The sequence below is a fragment of the Oryza glaberrima genome, chromosome 1, assembly GCF_000147395.1.
Source record: "Oryza glaberrima chromosome 1, OglaRS2, whole genome shotgun sequence".
Lineage (NCBI taxonomy): Eukaryota > Viridiplantae > Streptophyta > Magnoliopsida > Poales > Poaceae > Oryza > Oryza glaberrima.
This window is the reverse complement of record NC_068326.1, coordinates 39,588,043-39,603,688: the sequence shown is the minus strand read 5'-3', so window position 1 is coordinate 39,603,688 and position 15,646 is coordinate 39,588,043. Positions and strand designations below refer to the sequence as shown.

The following is a 15,646-nucleotide window of genomic DNA, read 5'->3' as shown; positions in this document are numbered from 1 at the left end:
TAATTTGCTTGCCTTAATTTGTATCCGTCCGTCCGGCCGCTGCCGCCCGCTTTGCTACAATCGTCAATTCCCAAGTGATTTAAGCTGTCGATCGATCGATCGACAATTCCGTGGCCCTGCCGGCCGGCCGGCCGGCCGCTGCTATAGCTGTCTCCAATCGATCATACTCCCTTCCTCCCATAAAAAACCAACCTATTACTATATGTATGTGACATATCCTATTACTACGGATCTATATGTAGCGGAAGTCTTCTTATTGGTAAGTGGATATACTTTAGTCGATACAAAGTCTTCTTTTTTAAAGATCCACCGTGATAATAAAAAAGGATTTCTACATATCCGACCAAACCGATTAAGAATATCCCAATCTGATAAAAAATAAGTCCAAATTGGTTTACTAATAGGATGCCCCGATACAGTACAAAATTGGGCTTTTGCTAAAGATCAATAAGAGGAGTAACGGGGACTTTGGTATCGAATTTTTTCACTTGAGCATCTACTAGAAATGAATTCTCCAGCATTTGATTCCTTACAAACAAAGAATGTATTGGTATACTTGAAAAGTACCCCAGAAAATCGAAGCAAGACTTTGCTAATTGGTTTAGATGGATCCTTTGCGGTTGAGTCAAAAAGAGAGAATATTGCCACAAACAGACAAGGTAATATTTCCATTTCTTCTTCAAAAGAAGAGTTCCTTTTGATGCAAGAATTGCCTTTCCTTGATATCAAACATAATGCATAAGGGGATTCATAACTAACCATATGGTTTTCCGAAAAAAACCAGGGTATATTAACCCAAAATGTTCCATCTTCCTAGAAAAGTGGATTCGTTCCAGAAAGGTTCCGGAAAGGTTAAAAAAATTGTTCCGCGAATTAGCTCTCATTTATGGAATTAGTTTTATTATTAGTCTACGTTTAATACTTATAATTAGTGTCCAAACATTCGATGCGACATGGACTAAAATTTACTCCCTAGATCCAAACACCACCGTAGAGGGAGGAGAAGAGGGAGATGCTAAGATGTGGTTCTCGTTGTATTTTTTTTAGACGTTACGTAGGACGAAGGCTATGTCAACGTGTCATGTAGGGCTTGTTTGGTTTGGTGCCAAATTATGCCCTACTAATTCATTGGTAATTTTGTATAGTGCTTCTATATGTTTGGATTGGTGCCAAATTTTACCAACACCAGTTCTTAGGTAGTACAAATTTTGTCCACCTAAATTTGGTAGTGCCAAAAGTTACCTAAACTTTGGTACTACCAAGATTTTGGTAGGGCACCAAACCAAACTGGTCCGTATATTCCATGTACTCCCTTCGTCCCATAAAAAACCAACCTAGTATTGGATATGACACATCCTAGTACTATGAAACTGGATACACCTCTGTCCAGATTTATTATACTAGAATACGTCACATCTAATATATTTATTTTTTTTGGACGGAGGGAGTAAGCAAAGACCACTGTCAATACTGTTATGAGAGTTGTTTGGTAGCAAATCCGGTTCTAATACTGGAGTTGCGGTAGAGGGAGTGAAATTGGACGTTTTGCGAGAAGAAAAGTTGGCATAATCTCAATTGGCTGGCCCATCAGAGTCAGAGCCGCCGCCGACTCCAGATTCCAGAAAGCAATAGAAAAGAAGAAGAAAGCAAGAGAGAGAGGCAAGCGAAGCGAGGGTTCTTCTTCTTGCTCGATCGGGCTCCTCGGCGGCGGGCGGCGGCGGCGGCCGAGATTAGGCGATGGGGAAGCACAAGGGCCGAGCTGCCAGCAGCGGCTTGGCGGCGTCGCTGCTGCCGCATGCGCAGGGTGCCGTCCCCATCGTTGGTTTCGGGGGTTACCATGGCGCCTCCCGTGTTGAGCCCGCCGCGCCTTCGTCCTCGACCGACCCCGATGCCTCGATTCTCCTCCCTCCCGTAAGTGCTGCAATCTCATCCTTATCTTTCCTTTCCAATTTCCAAACCCTAACTGTGGATGAGCGAGCACCCTACCTGCTTACTCCAATTTGCTACAACATGCTCCTATCTAAACCCTACCTATGAGAAGCCTCAACTACTATGCTTTGCACGCCCATCTTTACCTTCACCATGCCACCACTTCACAAGCTCTGGTTGAACTGCCCCCTTCATGTTGTCATGCTCATCAATACTATCCGCATGCTGCCCCATAATGTAATCTTGTTTTCTTTTTGTTTATTTTGGAAGGATGTGGACAGTGAGGTGCTGCAGCACCTAAGGAGATTAGGAAGGAAGGATCCAACAACAAAGGTCAGACACATCCTTCACTCAATTCTTTTCTTAATTCAATACTGTTCTGTTATGCTTTTGCGCTTGCATATTCAATTATGTTCTGTTAATGCTTGTGCGCTTGGAATATGAGTGTCTCCCTCCATTATTAGTTATAATTAGCTGGTTCTGCAATTACTGTCGTCTGTCGATATGAAATATTTTTAGGATTGTAACCGTCCGTGTCCAAGCGATTAAGAAGACAGACTTGAAATCTGTAGCATGACTTCCTTGCTTTTCAAGATGTTATTGTTTTGAAGTAAAGTTAAGGTCTGACCTTTCCTGCACTTGAGCTTGGTTTCCTTCCAGAAAGAACATATAAATACTGTATGTATATGATGGCATATAATCTATAACTTATTATCTGCATTTTAGTTCTTCTTAACACTGCTCTTACTCAAAGTTATTATGCTAATAGGCTTGCTGGCCTGATTATATTAAGCATATTAGTGGACTGCTGCTAAAGAGAATTAGTATTTTCATGGCTGTGGAAAGTTTCGCTAAGAAATAAATTATTTTAGACATCCATTCAGAAGTGTTATTTCTTCCTGAACCCTCAGATTGTCAATATCTTAAAGCAATGTGTATTTCCTGTAGCGATCTATTTTGCCACAATAAATCAGGCCTAACTTGCTGCATTTTTCTTTCACTCATCAATGCAGCTCAAGGCATTATCTACGCTCTCTATGCTCTTTGCACAAAAACCTGGTCAGGAAGTTGTGCAAATTGTTCCACAATGGGTATTTTCCTTGATGGCTCTGCTGCATTTTCATCGTGATGTTTTATTTTTATGGTCCTCGGCAGAGTATAAGTGATCCTTCTTTACAACCCTTTTTACCATCCTTAGTATTTATGTGAGAATGTGCCATGTGCCACAGTAGGTTTTTTCCCCTCATATGCATACCGTAAATTTTGTTAGTTCAAATTCATGCAAAAATTATCTGTAGATCAGCACATCTGCTAGCTGGTGAACATTTTTTTAACTATGGTAATATATACTTCATATGATGTTTGTTCAAAAATATAATATCCGAGTGGAGTTAGTTGCTACAATCAAACAACTATACCTTGTTCTCTGGTTCTTATAATTGTTTTTCCTGCAATTCATGAAAGCTAAAGATCTATGACTTGTTGCCTTGTAAAACGAGACTGGATGAATCCAGCTCAGTAGTCCAGCCCCTTCTTGAGGAATCACTTGTTGGTTCTACCTCTACGGTTTGCTTCTTCCTACTAAGCTTAACTATGTGTTAGTGAAGTATAGAATGATGGAACACATAATTCTTGTTAAATGCTTTGCTCCAGTATTAGGTGATGGATTATTGCTATTCAGAGTGTTATGTTCCTCTAGTTTACTGACAGCGAAATCTATTTCATGATTATTCTAATGCCATTTCTGAAAATGCATCACCTTTTTCAAAAGAGAAAATCCATTATATGCCACTGAGTTTGTCACAGGTCTACAATTTTCCACTGACTTTGTCACCTTTTTCAAAACATATAGGCATTCGAGTACAAGAGGCTGCTGCTTGACTATAACAGAGAAGTTCGTCGTGCTACTCACGATACCATGTCTAGCCTCGTCAAAACTGTCAAGTATGTTAATTATTTCATTTCCTTTCATTCAACTCAAACACAACTGGTTGGTCCCCTTTTGCTACCTGTTTTTTTTGGACCAGCTATTAACTTCTCATGGTTCCATGAAATTACTGGTCAATTTCTGTCCAGCATACAATTTCTATCAATCTTGAATGGATGTCATTGATTGACTGTTTCAGGAAGGGTCTTGCTCCGCATCTTAAGGCTTTGATGGGTCCTTGGTGGTTTTCTCAGTTTGACCCTGCTCTTGAGGTTGCACAGGCTGCTCGGCATTCGTTTGAGGTAGATCATATGCTATCACTATTTACTTGATCGGTGATACTGGCTGCAAGTCATTCTCAGCTGAACCTTCATCTAGATCAATTGGTTTCATTTTCCATCTGGGTTGCTTGTCGTTTCTAGAAATGTTGGAGTTGGTGCTGACGGTGATTTCACCTTGGCACCTTGGAGGATCTTCTGTGCAGATGATTTTTGGATATTTGTGGAGCATGGGGTGATTTGATATATTTGTGTATGTGTTATTTGTGGCATGATTATCTGTGGATTGCTGATCACATGTTAATTCTTTACGCAATTTCTAGAATTAATGACAGCTATTTCTACACAATGTACTTCATCATTTGCTTGCTAGCTTTGAGATAATTTGCAGTAGCATTTGTTTGGGATCTTGCAATGCAGCATCACTGGCTAGTCACAAGAAATAAAATCCATTAGCTTAGAGGAAGGAACTCTGAAAACATTTCAAATAAATTCACTCCCTGAAATGGGTCCTTGATGTAGTAGCATTAATTCAGTCATAGTTTCATAACTTGGTTGAGGCATACTGGCCTAGCCTTCTTAAATAAGCAGCTTTATTGAATTTAAGGTATGTTGGTTTAATAAGCTTTTCCCGAGAGTCCAGAATAAGTTCAATGTCAAAGCACAAAAGCATAGAAAGCATGCCAGCTACTTAACCTCATTTGTCAAGTTCGCGCTTGTTGAAACTGAGCTGAACCTATGATGATCAGACTTATTTTGGTTATTCATTTAGTTATATTTGCTTTTGAGTGTTGAGAACCAAGAAATTTTCAGATGGAGTCTTATCTTATGCTTTGATGTAATATATCTACTAGTTTCTCATACAGATCTGCTGAATCACAAAGTTGTCTGTTCATGTTGTTTCTACTCTTATTGATAGGCTGCCTTCCCACAATCAGATAAAAGGTTGGATGCTTTAATGTTATGTGTGAAGGAAACATTTCTTCACTTGAACGAGAATTTGAAGTTAACAACACAAGCATTGTCTGACAAGGCTACACCAATGGATGAACTAGAAGATATGCACCAGAGGGTATGCTTTATATTTTTCCATTATAATATGTGCAACAATTTTCAGATAAAATATAAAAAGTCAGCTGTATGATCTAGTTATAGCCAATGTAATAGGGTGACACTGTGTAGAAACTGGCATCATTTTTATCATGATGGGCAACCCACATGCCAGATACACGAATACACACATGCACAAACTGCTGTAACTGGTAGGGAGGCATTGAGGCAGGTCAGGTTACTGGCACAGTATGTCACAAGTCACTGCAACAACCAAGTGACGAGCACAAACAGTTATTCGTTGGATGGGTAGGTCCAATAATCAAGCAACTGTTACATTCTGCTGACATTATTTAGTATCCAGATGTTAAAAATCCAACAAAATGTTCCAATATTCCAATCAACAATAGAAGATAGAGAAGAAATGAGCCCTCCTTAGTCATAGTGATGTGCTCAACCCTAACAAGAATTAACTGCATAGGCCATTAATTGTTTTATGTGGATCGCTAATAGTAGAGAACAGAGAGCCTACTTGTAGTATATGAGCATGACCCTAACAAGAATATCTTATTATCTACTCTCTGTTCATTTTTATAAGGCGTATTTTGATTTCAGAAAGTCAAATTTTGAAGTTCTTGGCGAATGATTAGTTATCTCACAAGTGCATTTATCGTGTAAAACTTACCAATAGATTCATGCTTCAAAGTACTTCACGCAAAATTGGTTTTGTATCTATTAAGAATTTATGTTATGAGAAACTAATCATCAAGGTTCAATCTTGTAGAATTTCTGAAATCAAAATTTCCCTTATAAAAAGGAACAGAGGAAGTAACTAACTAAGGAGATTTTGTTTCAGATAATAATGGGAACTAGAGTATGCATATTAAGAACCACATGCTGCTGTACCATGATATCGGGCGGGGGGGGGGGGGGGGGGGGGTGTTCGCCTAACATGGTAACCAAAACCCGGGCTTCTATAAGCTGAACAAAACAGCTTTTGGGAAGTTTAGAAGTCTACTTATACTAGATGAGAATGATCCTAATTATATTATCTTAGTATCTTATGCAATACAGCATCAGGTAGTTTTGGTACAACATGGTTACGATGTAAAAATGTGCCAAACTTGGTTGTCTTTCAAATTGAGCAAAAAGGTGTGAGGCCTATTGAAGAAAAATCTTTGCTCATGTCAATATATGCTCACCCATGGACTCACCTTGTTATTTAGTTGTTTCTCTACTGGTGATTATTGGAAATGGAATTTGTAGTTCTAGATGCTAATGATGGTTGATGACTCTAATCCCCAAAAAAAAAAGGTTGGGCACAGTAACCATATTGACAACCTTAATTTCTTCCTTTTCCTCTGTGTCTCATCAACTAATGCTACATGTACTGCCTACATTAACAATTATCATCTGCGCTTCATATTCTCTTGGAAAAAGTGCATGCCGCATGAAAGAAATTTTCTGAAGAGTATTCTTTATGTTCAGTTATCTTCGATTATGCGTATAAATGATATTTGATTTATGGATTTCAAACATTCTGTTTGTAATTTCTACTGCACTTCTACTAATGGTTGCCTTCTTTTTGCCAAACTCTATAGGTAATATCATCATCATTGTTAGCAATGGCAACTCTGATTGACATTTTGCTAGGTGTAAAATTACAAAATTGTGTCCGTGACAATTCCAGTTCTGAAAATACGAGTCTTTCAAAAGTTCTATCTGGCACATTGTCTTCTGCTGAATCTGCATTTTCTATGAATAAATATTTTCTTGATTTCCTCAAGTCAAAAAGTGCGATTATACGGTCTGCCACATACTCACTGCTTGCAAGTTATATCAAACATGTTTCTCATGTTTTCAATGAAGAAGCCATGAAGGTACTATCTCCTGCTTTACTTGGTGCCTTCAATGAAAAGGACCCATCATGTCACTCCTCTATGTGGGATGCATTTCTTGCTTTCTCTAGAAGGTTTCCAGAGGCTTGGTCATATTGCAACATTCACAAGGTTGTTTTCAGCCGGTTTTGGCACTTTCTACAAAATGGATGCTATGGATCCAAGCAAGCCTCATACCCTCTCCTGGTTCAGTTTTTGGAGTCTATACCATCTAAAGCTGTAACTACAGAGCAATTTGTTTTTGACTTCTTACATAATCTCTGGGCTGGAAGAAACCAGAGGCAATTATCAGCTGCTGACAGTTTGGCATTCTTTACTACCTTTAAACAGAGTTTCTTGTGGCTTCTAAAAGTTCTACCGAGGTACCCTTTTTCTTTACTATTTGTTTTCATTTACTTTGTAAGTTCTGAAGTTTCTGCGTAATTTTGTTTCCCAGACATTCTGGAGGAGGTTCTTCGGATGATATTCCTATCAAGCTCATAACTTACTTTCTTGCAAAAGTTGTTTGGCATGATTACCTTCCAATACCATCTTCCAAAAACCAGGATATTAGTTTGAGTGGATTGTCTGATGAAGCAATCAGTGGTGATTGTCAGTTATCTCATAAGGAGTCACTGTTGGCATCAAGCACACGCTACCCAACTTATTATCTTCAGGATTTGGGGAAATGCATCATTGAAATATTGGATGAGATTTCAGCTATGGAAAATCATTTGTTAAATATTGCTTGTGAGACTCTATTGAAGGACTGTTTGGATATAATCCATCAAAGGGAGAGTTTGCCAAATTTTCAGTATCATGTGGAACAAGTTGTGTCCTTTTTTATTTCGTTGGATCAGCTCATTGTACAGAAAGGTAAAACATGGCCATTGGAAAGCTTAGCAAGACCACTGATTGAACAATCTGTGCCAGCTATCAAGTCTATGGTAAGCTCAAGTGTTGAATTCATTCCTTCTGTTTACTTCTTGTTGAGGTGTGTTTCTGTTGCAATAACACTTGCATATATACTTCTTGAAAGAGTCAACTTTATTTTCGTTACTTCACTAACACATCTGATCCCAGCCTTCTATTGCTTTATTTTCAGTCAATTCATCTACTTGTGTAAGAAGAGTAGAGTTTGAGTATCTAGCAGGGTTGAGTATACATTTGCCAAATAATTTTGCTGTTATTGAACTTATCTATATTTATACTATGCCAATGAATTCGAATTTTTGACCTTTTCTCTCCAGCATGACTCTCTTGACTCGAAATGGGAGCAGAGCAGGTTTGAAAAAAGATCCATTGAAGTCTAACATTAGGGATTGCTGAGTGTACTCTGAATATATTTATATATTATTTTTAATGCTTGCAAGTGTTACATTTCTTTACAAAAGCTGGTCTTTTTCCATTTGTCTACAAATGATTTCTGTTATAGATCCAGAAGGTAAGTAGGGATACAGCCCTATGAACTAGAGATCATTGTGGGTCAAAATTCTGTTGGAACAGGATCAGCTCTACCTAGCTGCAGGCAGAGCAAGTGACTTAAGATCTTCTGGAACTGCCATCCATGCTATATATATTTGGGGTTCATCATTCACATAAATTTTCTCCTTTTATAGAAGTCCAATTGCTTCAATTTTCTTCTATGAATCGTCAACATATATAATGCAAACAACAACATGAGCTTCAAGATAAAGATATGCTGTGAATTTATGCTATTATATGCAAACAAGCGCTTTTTACCAGCCAGATTGATATTCTAAAATGTTTTGCTTTCATGCAGGACACTCCAATTGTTGTTAAACTTCTATCAGTTTTGGTTGAAATATTCAGGCCTGTCCCTTTGTTCTTGAAGAATTCACAGAAAGAGAGTGAGGAATCTGTCCAAGGTTATCTGGATGTGTTCAATGGTGACTTTGTCCCCTGGTGTTTGGATAGGAAATATAGTACTTGTAGCTCAAAGATCGATCTGTTGCTCTCTTTAATTATAGATGAGTGCTTCTTTGACCAGTGGTGTACGATCATTAAATATACTAGTGCTAAGCAAAAGCACCCTGTTGATAATAAGAACTCACACGTTGATGACCAATTTGAATTGCTGACACTTATACTTCAAAAGGTGAGAGAAAGAATTGCTGGGGGCAAGTTGAGAAATTTGCAGAAAAATGGCTCTCTACCAGAACATTGGCGGCATGACCTATTAGATTCTGCTGCAGAATCTGTCTTCTGTGATTTGCCTGCTACAGATTCCCATGTCCATTATGTATGGTATGTGCTTCTAATTTGGATTTGGCCCATTTGTTGAGGCACATTATGTGGTGGTTTTTCTTCATATTTCTTATGAGATGCACACTTGCGCTTAACCATTATAAGTTGTACACGAATTGTTCCATTTTATTTGATGTTAGAGTTGTGCACACTTACTATAAAATACAAGAATACCTCGTACCCCTACTAAAATCGTTTCTCGTGTTACCCATTAAATCCATTTGATGATAGAGTTGTGCACACTTTCTTGTTGCTGCAGCCTTGCTGCCCAGGCCTAAAAAGGATTACAGATATCAAAATAATAAGAACACTTGTTAACTCCTAAACATCAAACAGAAAAAAGAACTAGTTCATTTGGATTAGGCAACAACCAAAACTTTGAAAATTAGTTTAATATGATTGCCATAGTGGTGGTAGACCGACCTGTGTAATATGTTGCTGATGTGGGTTTGATATGTGAAATTGCAGTGCTGCACTTGGTGGCTCAGATCAAGATGACCAAATTTGTTTTCTTTCTGCTGATACTGTCCACAAAATGCTCGGGTCCATTTTGAAGTGTTTGACATCAGTACTCATGACATCAACTTTTGAGTGGGCAAGGTTTGCTTATGTGGTGTTATTGCCTACTGAACCAAAGGACTCGAAGGTTATAGGAGCACAATCCTTTTCATCAAACATTAAGATGGCTCATTTTGCTTTCAAAGTTCTTGAGGGTAGCTTATTTGCCCTGAGAAGACTAGAGGAAGATTCTTTATTTCCTTCTGTTCTGGCAGCTCTGTTTATCATTGAATGGGAATATAGCATGGCCTTAACACTCGATGAAGAACATGACTTGAAAGGTTATAAAGAAGATATTGATGTTGGGTCTTCTGCATGCAACAGTTCAGATGATCATTTGGATGAGGGAATACATTTGAAAGCTAACCTTGCAGAGAGTATACATACCTTTTGCCAAAGCTTAAGTCCATCCTTTTGGAGTGATCTTCATCCATTCACCTTGAATAATTTGTTAAATATTTTAGCTCAATCTGTCAGGTGTGCTTTATTTCAGACACTAGAGTTGCCAACTGAGAGCACATCAGTCTTATGCTCAGAGTGGATGGTGAACATGTTGAAGCTCATCTCTCTTGATCACACAAAATTGCAGAGTTTTTTTTATCTTCTTTTATCTGAGGGAGAATATTGGCCACTCTGGGTGAAACCATCTTTACAAAATGAGAATGCACCAGTGAAGATCAAATTTGAGCCAGTTATTACAAATGAAACGGTAAGAATCTGTCTTTATTTTCCCTTCAAGTTACCAAAACTAGTGCATTTTCTTGTACATAATATAATAAATGCAGGCATTCATGTATTTTACTGCCATTCTTACAAATTCTGTTCGTGTTCTGGAATTTGTGAAAGCGTAGTGCCTGACAGAAGAAATATATAGTTTATGGCCGTTGTTAGTCGTTGCTATTTTGTGAAGTAAATGAACTTAATACATAGTTACTTCCTTTGTTGCAGGGACTGAAACACCATCAATTTGTTGCTTTTGTTGACAAGCTTGTTCTTAACCTTGGCTTTGGTGAAGTGATCTTAGGTGTTCCAGGAAATACATGTTACAACACATCACAATCAATTGATACTACTTCAACTGTTCCTTCATTGTCTAGAGCATGGGTTGCTGCTGAGATTCTTTGCACTTGGAAATGGAAAGGGGGGAGTGTATTCAGCACATTCTTGCCTTCTATGATTCAGCACTTGAAAATGGAATCATGTGCAGAGGTCAGCATATTGTCCATATTGCTTGACACATTGTTGGAAGGAGCTTTTCATGAGTGTAACCAGTGGGTACTGTTCAATGCTTGGCATATTTCTGACAATGAGATTGAGAAAATTCAAGATCATTTTCTACGTGCTCTTGTGGCTTTGCTATTTAGTATCAATAGCATCAATGAGTGTATTTGGAGAGAATCCGAGGCACTTGTATTTTTTGAGAAACTACTGAGCAATCTTTTTATTGGTTCCACAGTAAATAGAAAATGTGTAAAGACTCTTCCCTTTGTCATGAGTACAATCATCAAACCATTGTCAGGCAAACTGAAATTAAATGAAGCTTCTTGTTACACTGATTTGGTGGGGCAAAACATACTGAGTTGGCTTGATGTAGCCATCTCTTGCCTATCATCCAGCCCGAGGGAAGTACTTCAACAAGGTAAGCTAACACTGAAACCTTTTATTGGTCGTACTAGTACAACACTGCTTTACAGTCATTTCATATGATCTATTATATTTGGCAGACATTGTTGATTGGATGCAAGTGGTGTTGTCTTGCTTCCCGTTGAATATAACATGTGGAACCCAGAAACTAGAAGTTAAGATTGAACGAGAGATCAGTGATACAGAAAGATCATTATTGCTGACTCTTTTTCAGAAGTACAAGATTTTCTCTGCCATTGAAGCTCCGTCGCTGTCCACCAGTGGAACTACCCTGTCAACAATGGTTGAACTATTGGGGGTGAAACTGATAGCAGTTATGGTTGGCTATTGCTGGACAGAACTTCAGGAAAATGATTTGCATTTTGTTTTTCATACAGTACAGAAGTGGATTGAATCAGCTGTTTTGCTCGTGGAAGAAATGACAGATGCCATCAATGATGCTGTAATAAACAAGAAATCAAATGAAGATACTTTGGAGAAGCTTAAATTAGTGGTTAGCTCTATAGATGAGTTAACTTTAAGCTTCGGTGAATTCGCTTTGGTTACACTGTGTCACCTCAACCATCTCGTGGATATCCAAGAAACGGAGAACTTCCAGAGTTTGCAAATTATTAAATCAGGGTATTTTGCTGATAGAAATAACAATATGATGGAAAGTATGCTTCGTTTGTTCTTGGCTTCTGGTGTTTCAGAGGCAATTGCAAAGTCTTCTTGTGAAGAGGCTTCATCCATCATAGCTTCCAGTCGCGTTGCTTATATGCATTTCTGGGAACTTGTGGCATCATTTGTCATTTATGCTTCACCACAGACTAGAAGATGTGCACTGGAGTCGATGGAACTGTGGGGGCTCGCGAAGGGCTCAGTCAGTGGGCTATATTCAATTTTGTTCTCTTCACAGCCAATCTCTCATCTGCAGTTTGCTGCTTATTCTCTACTTCTTTCTGAACCCCTCTGTCAATTTTCACTAATAAAGGAGTGTTCTCTGGGATCAAATAGACCACTGACTCAGGAATCTTGCATGGGACAAAGTATTGAGTTGATGCCAGATTCAGAGAAGACACTAGATCTGAGAGAAGAACTCTCATCGTTAATTGAGATGCCTACTTCTGAACTTCTCCAGACAGATCTGTTAGCCCATGATAGGGTATGTATATTAATAAATTTCAGCAGGTGTGTTTTCTAGTTCGTGAACTGATGGCTTATATTTTCTCTCCCTAGGTTGATGCCTTCATTGCCTGGTCATTGTTGTTGTCCCACCTGCAATTACTACCACCAGCTTCCATTACTAGGGAAAGGGTACTTCAATATATACAAGATAAGATTAGTCCATGTATATTGGATTGCATTTTCCAGCATATTCCTTTAAGGACTGGTGCACCTTGTGGAAAGAAAAAAGATGCTGAACTCATGCCTGAAGCAGAAGTTGCTGCGCAAGCTTCTAAGAATGCCATAATTACATGTTCACTGCTCCCATGCATTGAATCCCTTTGGCCAGTTGGGACATGGCAAATGGCCTCACTTGCAGGGGGACTGTATGGGATGATGATTAGGCTGTTGCCTTCCTATGTGCGTACATGGTTTACTAGTTTAAGAGATCGTTCATTGTCATCCTCAATCGAGTCCTTCACTAGAGCATGGTGCAGTCCTCCTCTTCTACTTGATGAATTTTCTCAGGTATTACACTTTTGTTTAAAAAATATGCATATTTAATTTTTTATCCAGTACTCAGCCCTTTGGAGTGTCTATTTACAGGCCTACCCTGGACACTATATTATGACACAGTATGTTATTTCATTGTGAAAAAGAATGTTTATAACTTTTTTAGCCAACCCTCGGGCTGCTTTGGGCATATTACTTCTCTGTTCTATACCAAACTGGAGGGGTATCAAGGTGGAAACCACTTTGAAATTTAGAGAAAAGATATTAAAAAGTTTCCATATGCGGGAGGGTTATGATACAATCACGTGTTGAAGCAGTTCAAACTTCTTTTTTTACCAGAAGCAGTTCAAACTTTCAAGTTGTACTTTTTGGCTCTATTCATTTCGTTAATTGTGAATTTCATCTCCAATCAGAATCGATTTTGCACTAAATTGGTGGTACATTGATATTTTACTGTCAAATTGATCCATGGAACCTACCTTACAAAATGATTTTACCCCATCTTACAGGTCAAGGACTCTCTGTATGCTGATGATAATTTCTCAGTTAGTGTTAACCGCTCGGCGTACGAAATTGTTGCTACATACAAGAAGGAGGAGACAGGAATTGATCTTGTCATACGCCTCCCGAGCTGTTACCCTCTGCGCCATGTGGATGTTGAATGTACCAGAAGTTTGGGCATCAGTGAAGTGAAGTGCAGAAAATGGTTGCTTTCTCTCACGGCATTCGTACGCAACCAGGTAATACCTTCCATCAGAATAAAAGAACAATTTTCTTAGTACATCAGTAATATTTGTCTCTAAGCTTATGTTCCTGTGTGTACAGAACGGCGCAATAGCAGAGGCGATCCACACTTGGAAAAGCAATTTTGACAAGGAGTTTGAGGGTGTGGAGGAATGCCCAATCTGTTACAGCATTCTGCACACGAGCAACCACAGCCTTCCCCGGCTGGCTTGCAAGACGTGCAGGCATAAGTTTCATGGTGCTTGCCTCTACAAGTGGTTCTCAACATCCAACAAATCAACGTGTCCCTTGTGCCAAACTCCTTTCTAGTCCGGCTGTGCTGCGCTATGCCTATTTTTTTTTGTACCGTAGAAATTTAAATTTATACTCCGTAGTTATTATGTTTTGTCTTACAAATTTAATGAAGGTTAGATAAAAATATGTAGTTCATGTGTCTCCGTTGTCCCGTAATTCAAAATGCGATAATTATCACTTGTAGCTTAGTAATAAGTTGTCTATCAAACTCCTGAAACACGTGTGCTGCTGATATGGTTTAGCATGCCGTGCCTATTGGGTAACTAGACGCACACCAGCTTTTTCGTGTACTCCATTAGAGCAGCTACAATATCTGGCTATAAGCCAGCTATAAATATATATTTTAAAGAGATAAAAAGGGTGAGAGGAGCAAGTGGGCTATGAATCTGTAGCCAGCTGCAGCACAGACTACAAGACGTAATATGCGTATGGAATGCGGGACTAGATATTAATAGTATAGTAAATAACTATTATATGTATTGACTATTAAATTGGCTATTGATGTTTTGGATCTAGTAGTTGGCTATACTATTAAACTTGCTCTTATGGCTGTGCTCTTTGCTCTGTTTTCAACCCCTCTCCCTCGTATTCCGCACGCACGTTTTTTCAAACTACTAAACGATGTGTTTTTGGCAAAAAGATTATATACGAAAGTTGCTTAAAAAATCATATTGACCTTATACATAGATGGAAAAAAGAAGAGGGAGAACGGTTCCATTTTTGAAATTTTTTTTTTGCTAATACTTAATTAATCACGTGCTAATGGATCGTTCCGTTTTTCGTGCGGAGGAGGGGGGTACCCAACCCGAACGAACAAATCTCTCCGTTTCAGATTACAAGATGTTTGACCAAGTTTTTGGACAAAAATAATAATATTTTTGACCCAAGATAAATTTATTATAAAAAATTATTTAATATTAATTTAATAAAGCTAATTTGGTAATGTAAATATTACTATATTTGTCTATATAAAACAGTTTGACTTTGATTAAAGTCAACACATCTTATAACCTGAAACAGAGGGAGTAACAAACTTTATCAAAAAAATCGAGGAAAAATTGTACAAGTACTTCAAATAGCATCACACTTATGTGTAAAATCTTAATCTCAAAATCATTATATTTTAGTCGTTAAAAAGATAAAATTTAGATAGTTTTTTCAATATAAATCTTTTAGAATTTTGTCTTTTTTTCTCCCTATATATAATGAATTTGAAAATACATATAGATAAAGCTACCCTTTGCAAAATTGCTAGTGCATGCGTGGCATGCATGTAGGGGGAGACCAGACACATGGGGTGGGAGGTACCAAACTTGAACCGCATGCTACCGGTTCCAACTGCCCAACCAGGGAGCACTGTTGTAAAAGAAATTACGTGGTAGCCATCCCGGGATGCTAAAAATAAAAAAAAAAGGAGA

At 38.4% G+C, this 15,646-nt stretch overlaps 1 protein-coding gene across 1 annotated transcript; it reads left to right on the top strand.

Annotated features, from left to right (window-relative positions):
* Positions 1-1,642: 1,642 nt before the first annotated feature.
* On the top strand, positions 1,643-14,367 carry LOC127770155 (E3 ubiquitin-protein ligase listerin). Its single transcript, XM_052295826.1, has 15 exons — positions 1,643-1,911; positions 2,200-2,262; positions 2,943-3,020; positions 3,782-3,873; positions 4,056-4,158; positions 5,054-5,206; positions 6,786-7,444; positions 7,519-8,008; positions 8,845-9,329; positions 9,798-10,596; positions 10,836-11,526; positions 11,612-12,675; positions 12,750-13,205; positions 13,700-13,930; positions 14,016-14,367. Exons 1-15 carry the CDS (start codon positions 1,738-1,740, stop codon positions 14,241-14,243), a joined length of 5,766 nt encoding a protein of 1,921 aa, XP_052151786.1. The 5' UTR covers positions 1,643-1,737; the 3' UTR covers positions 14,244-14,367.
* Positions 14,368-15,646: the final 1,279 nt, after the last annotated feature.

Bases quoted from the DNA above. Each gene is read 5' to 3' on its own strand.
- LOC127770155 (XM_052295826.1), top strand. From the start codon at position 1,738: ATGGGGAAGCACAAGGGCCGAGCTGCCAGCAGCGGCTTGGCGGCGTCG. The intron at 1,912-2,199 runs GTAAGTGCTGCA...TTATTTTGGAAG, and splicing joins CCTCGATTCTCCTCCCTCCC to GATGTGGACAGTGAGGTGCT. The intron at 9,330-9,797 runs GTATGTGCTTCT...GTGAAATTGCAG, and splicing joins TCCCATGTCCATTATGTATG to TGCTGCACTTGGTGGCTCAG.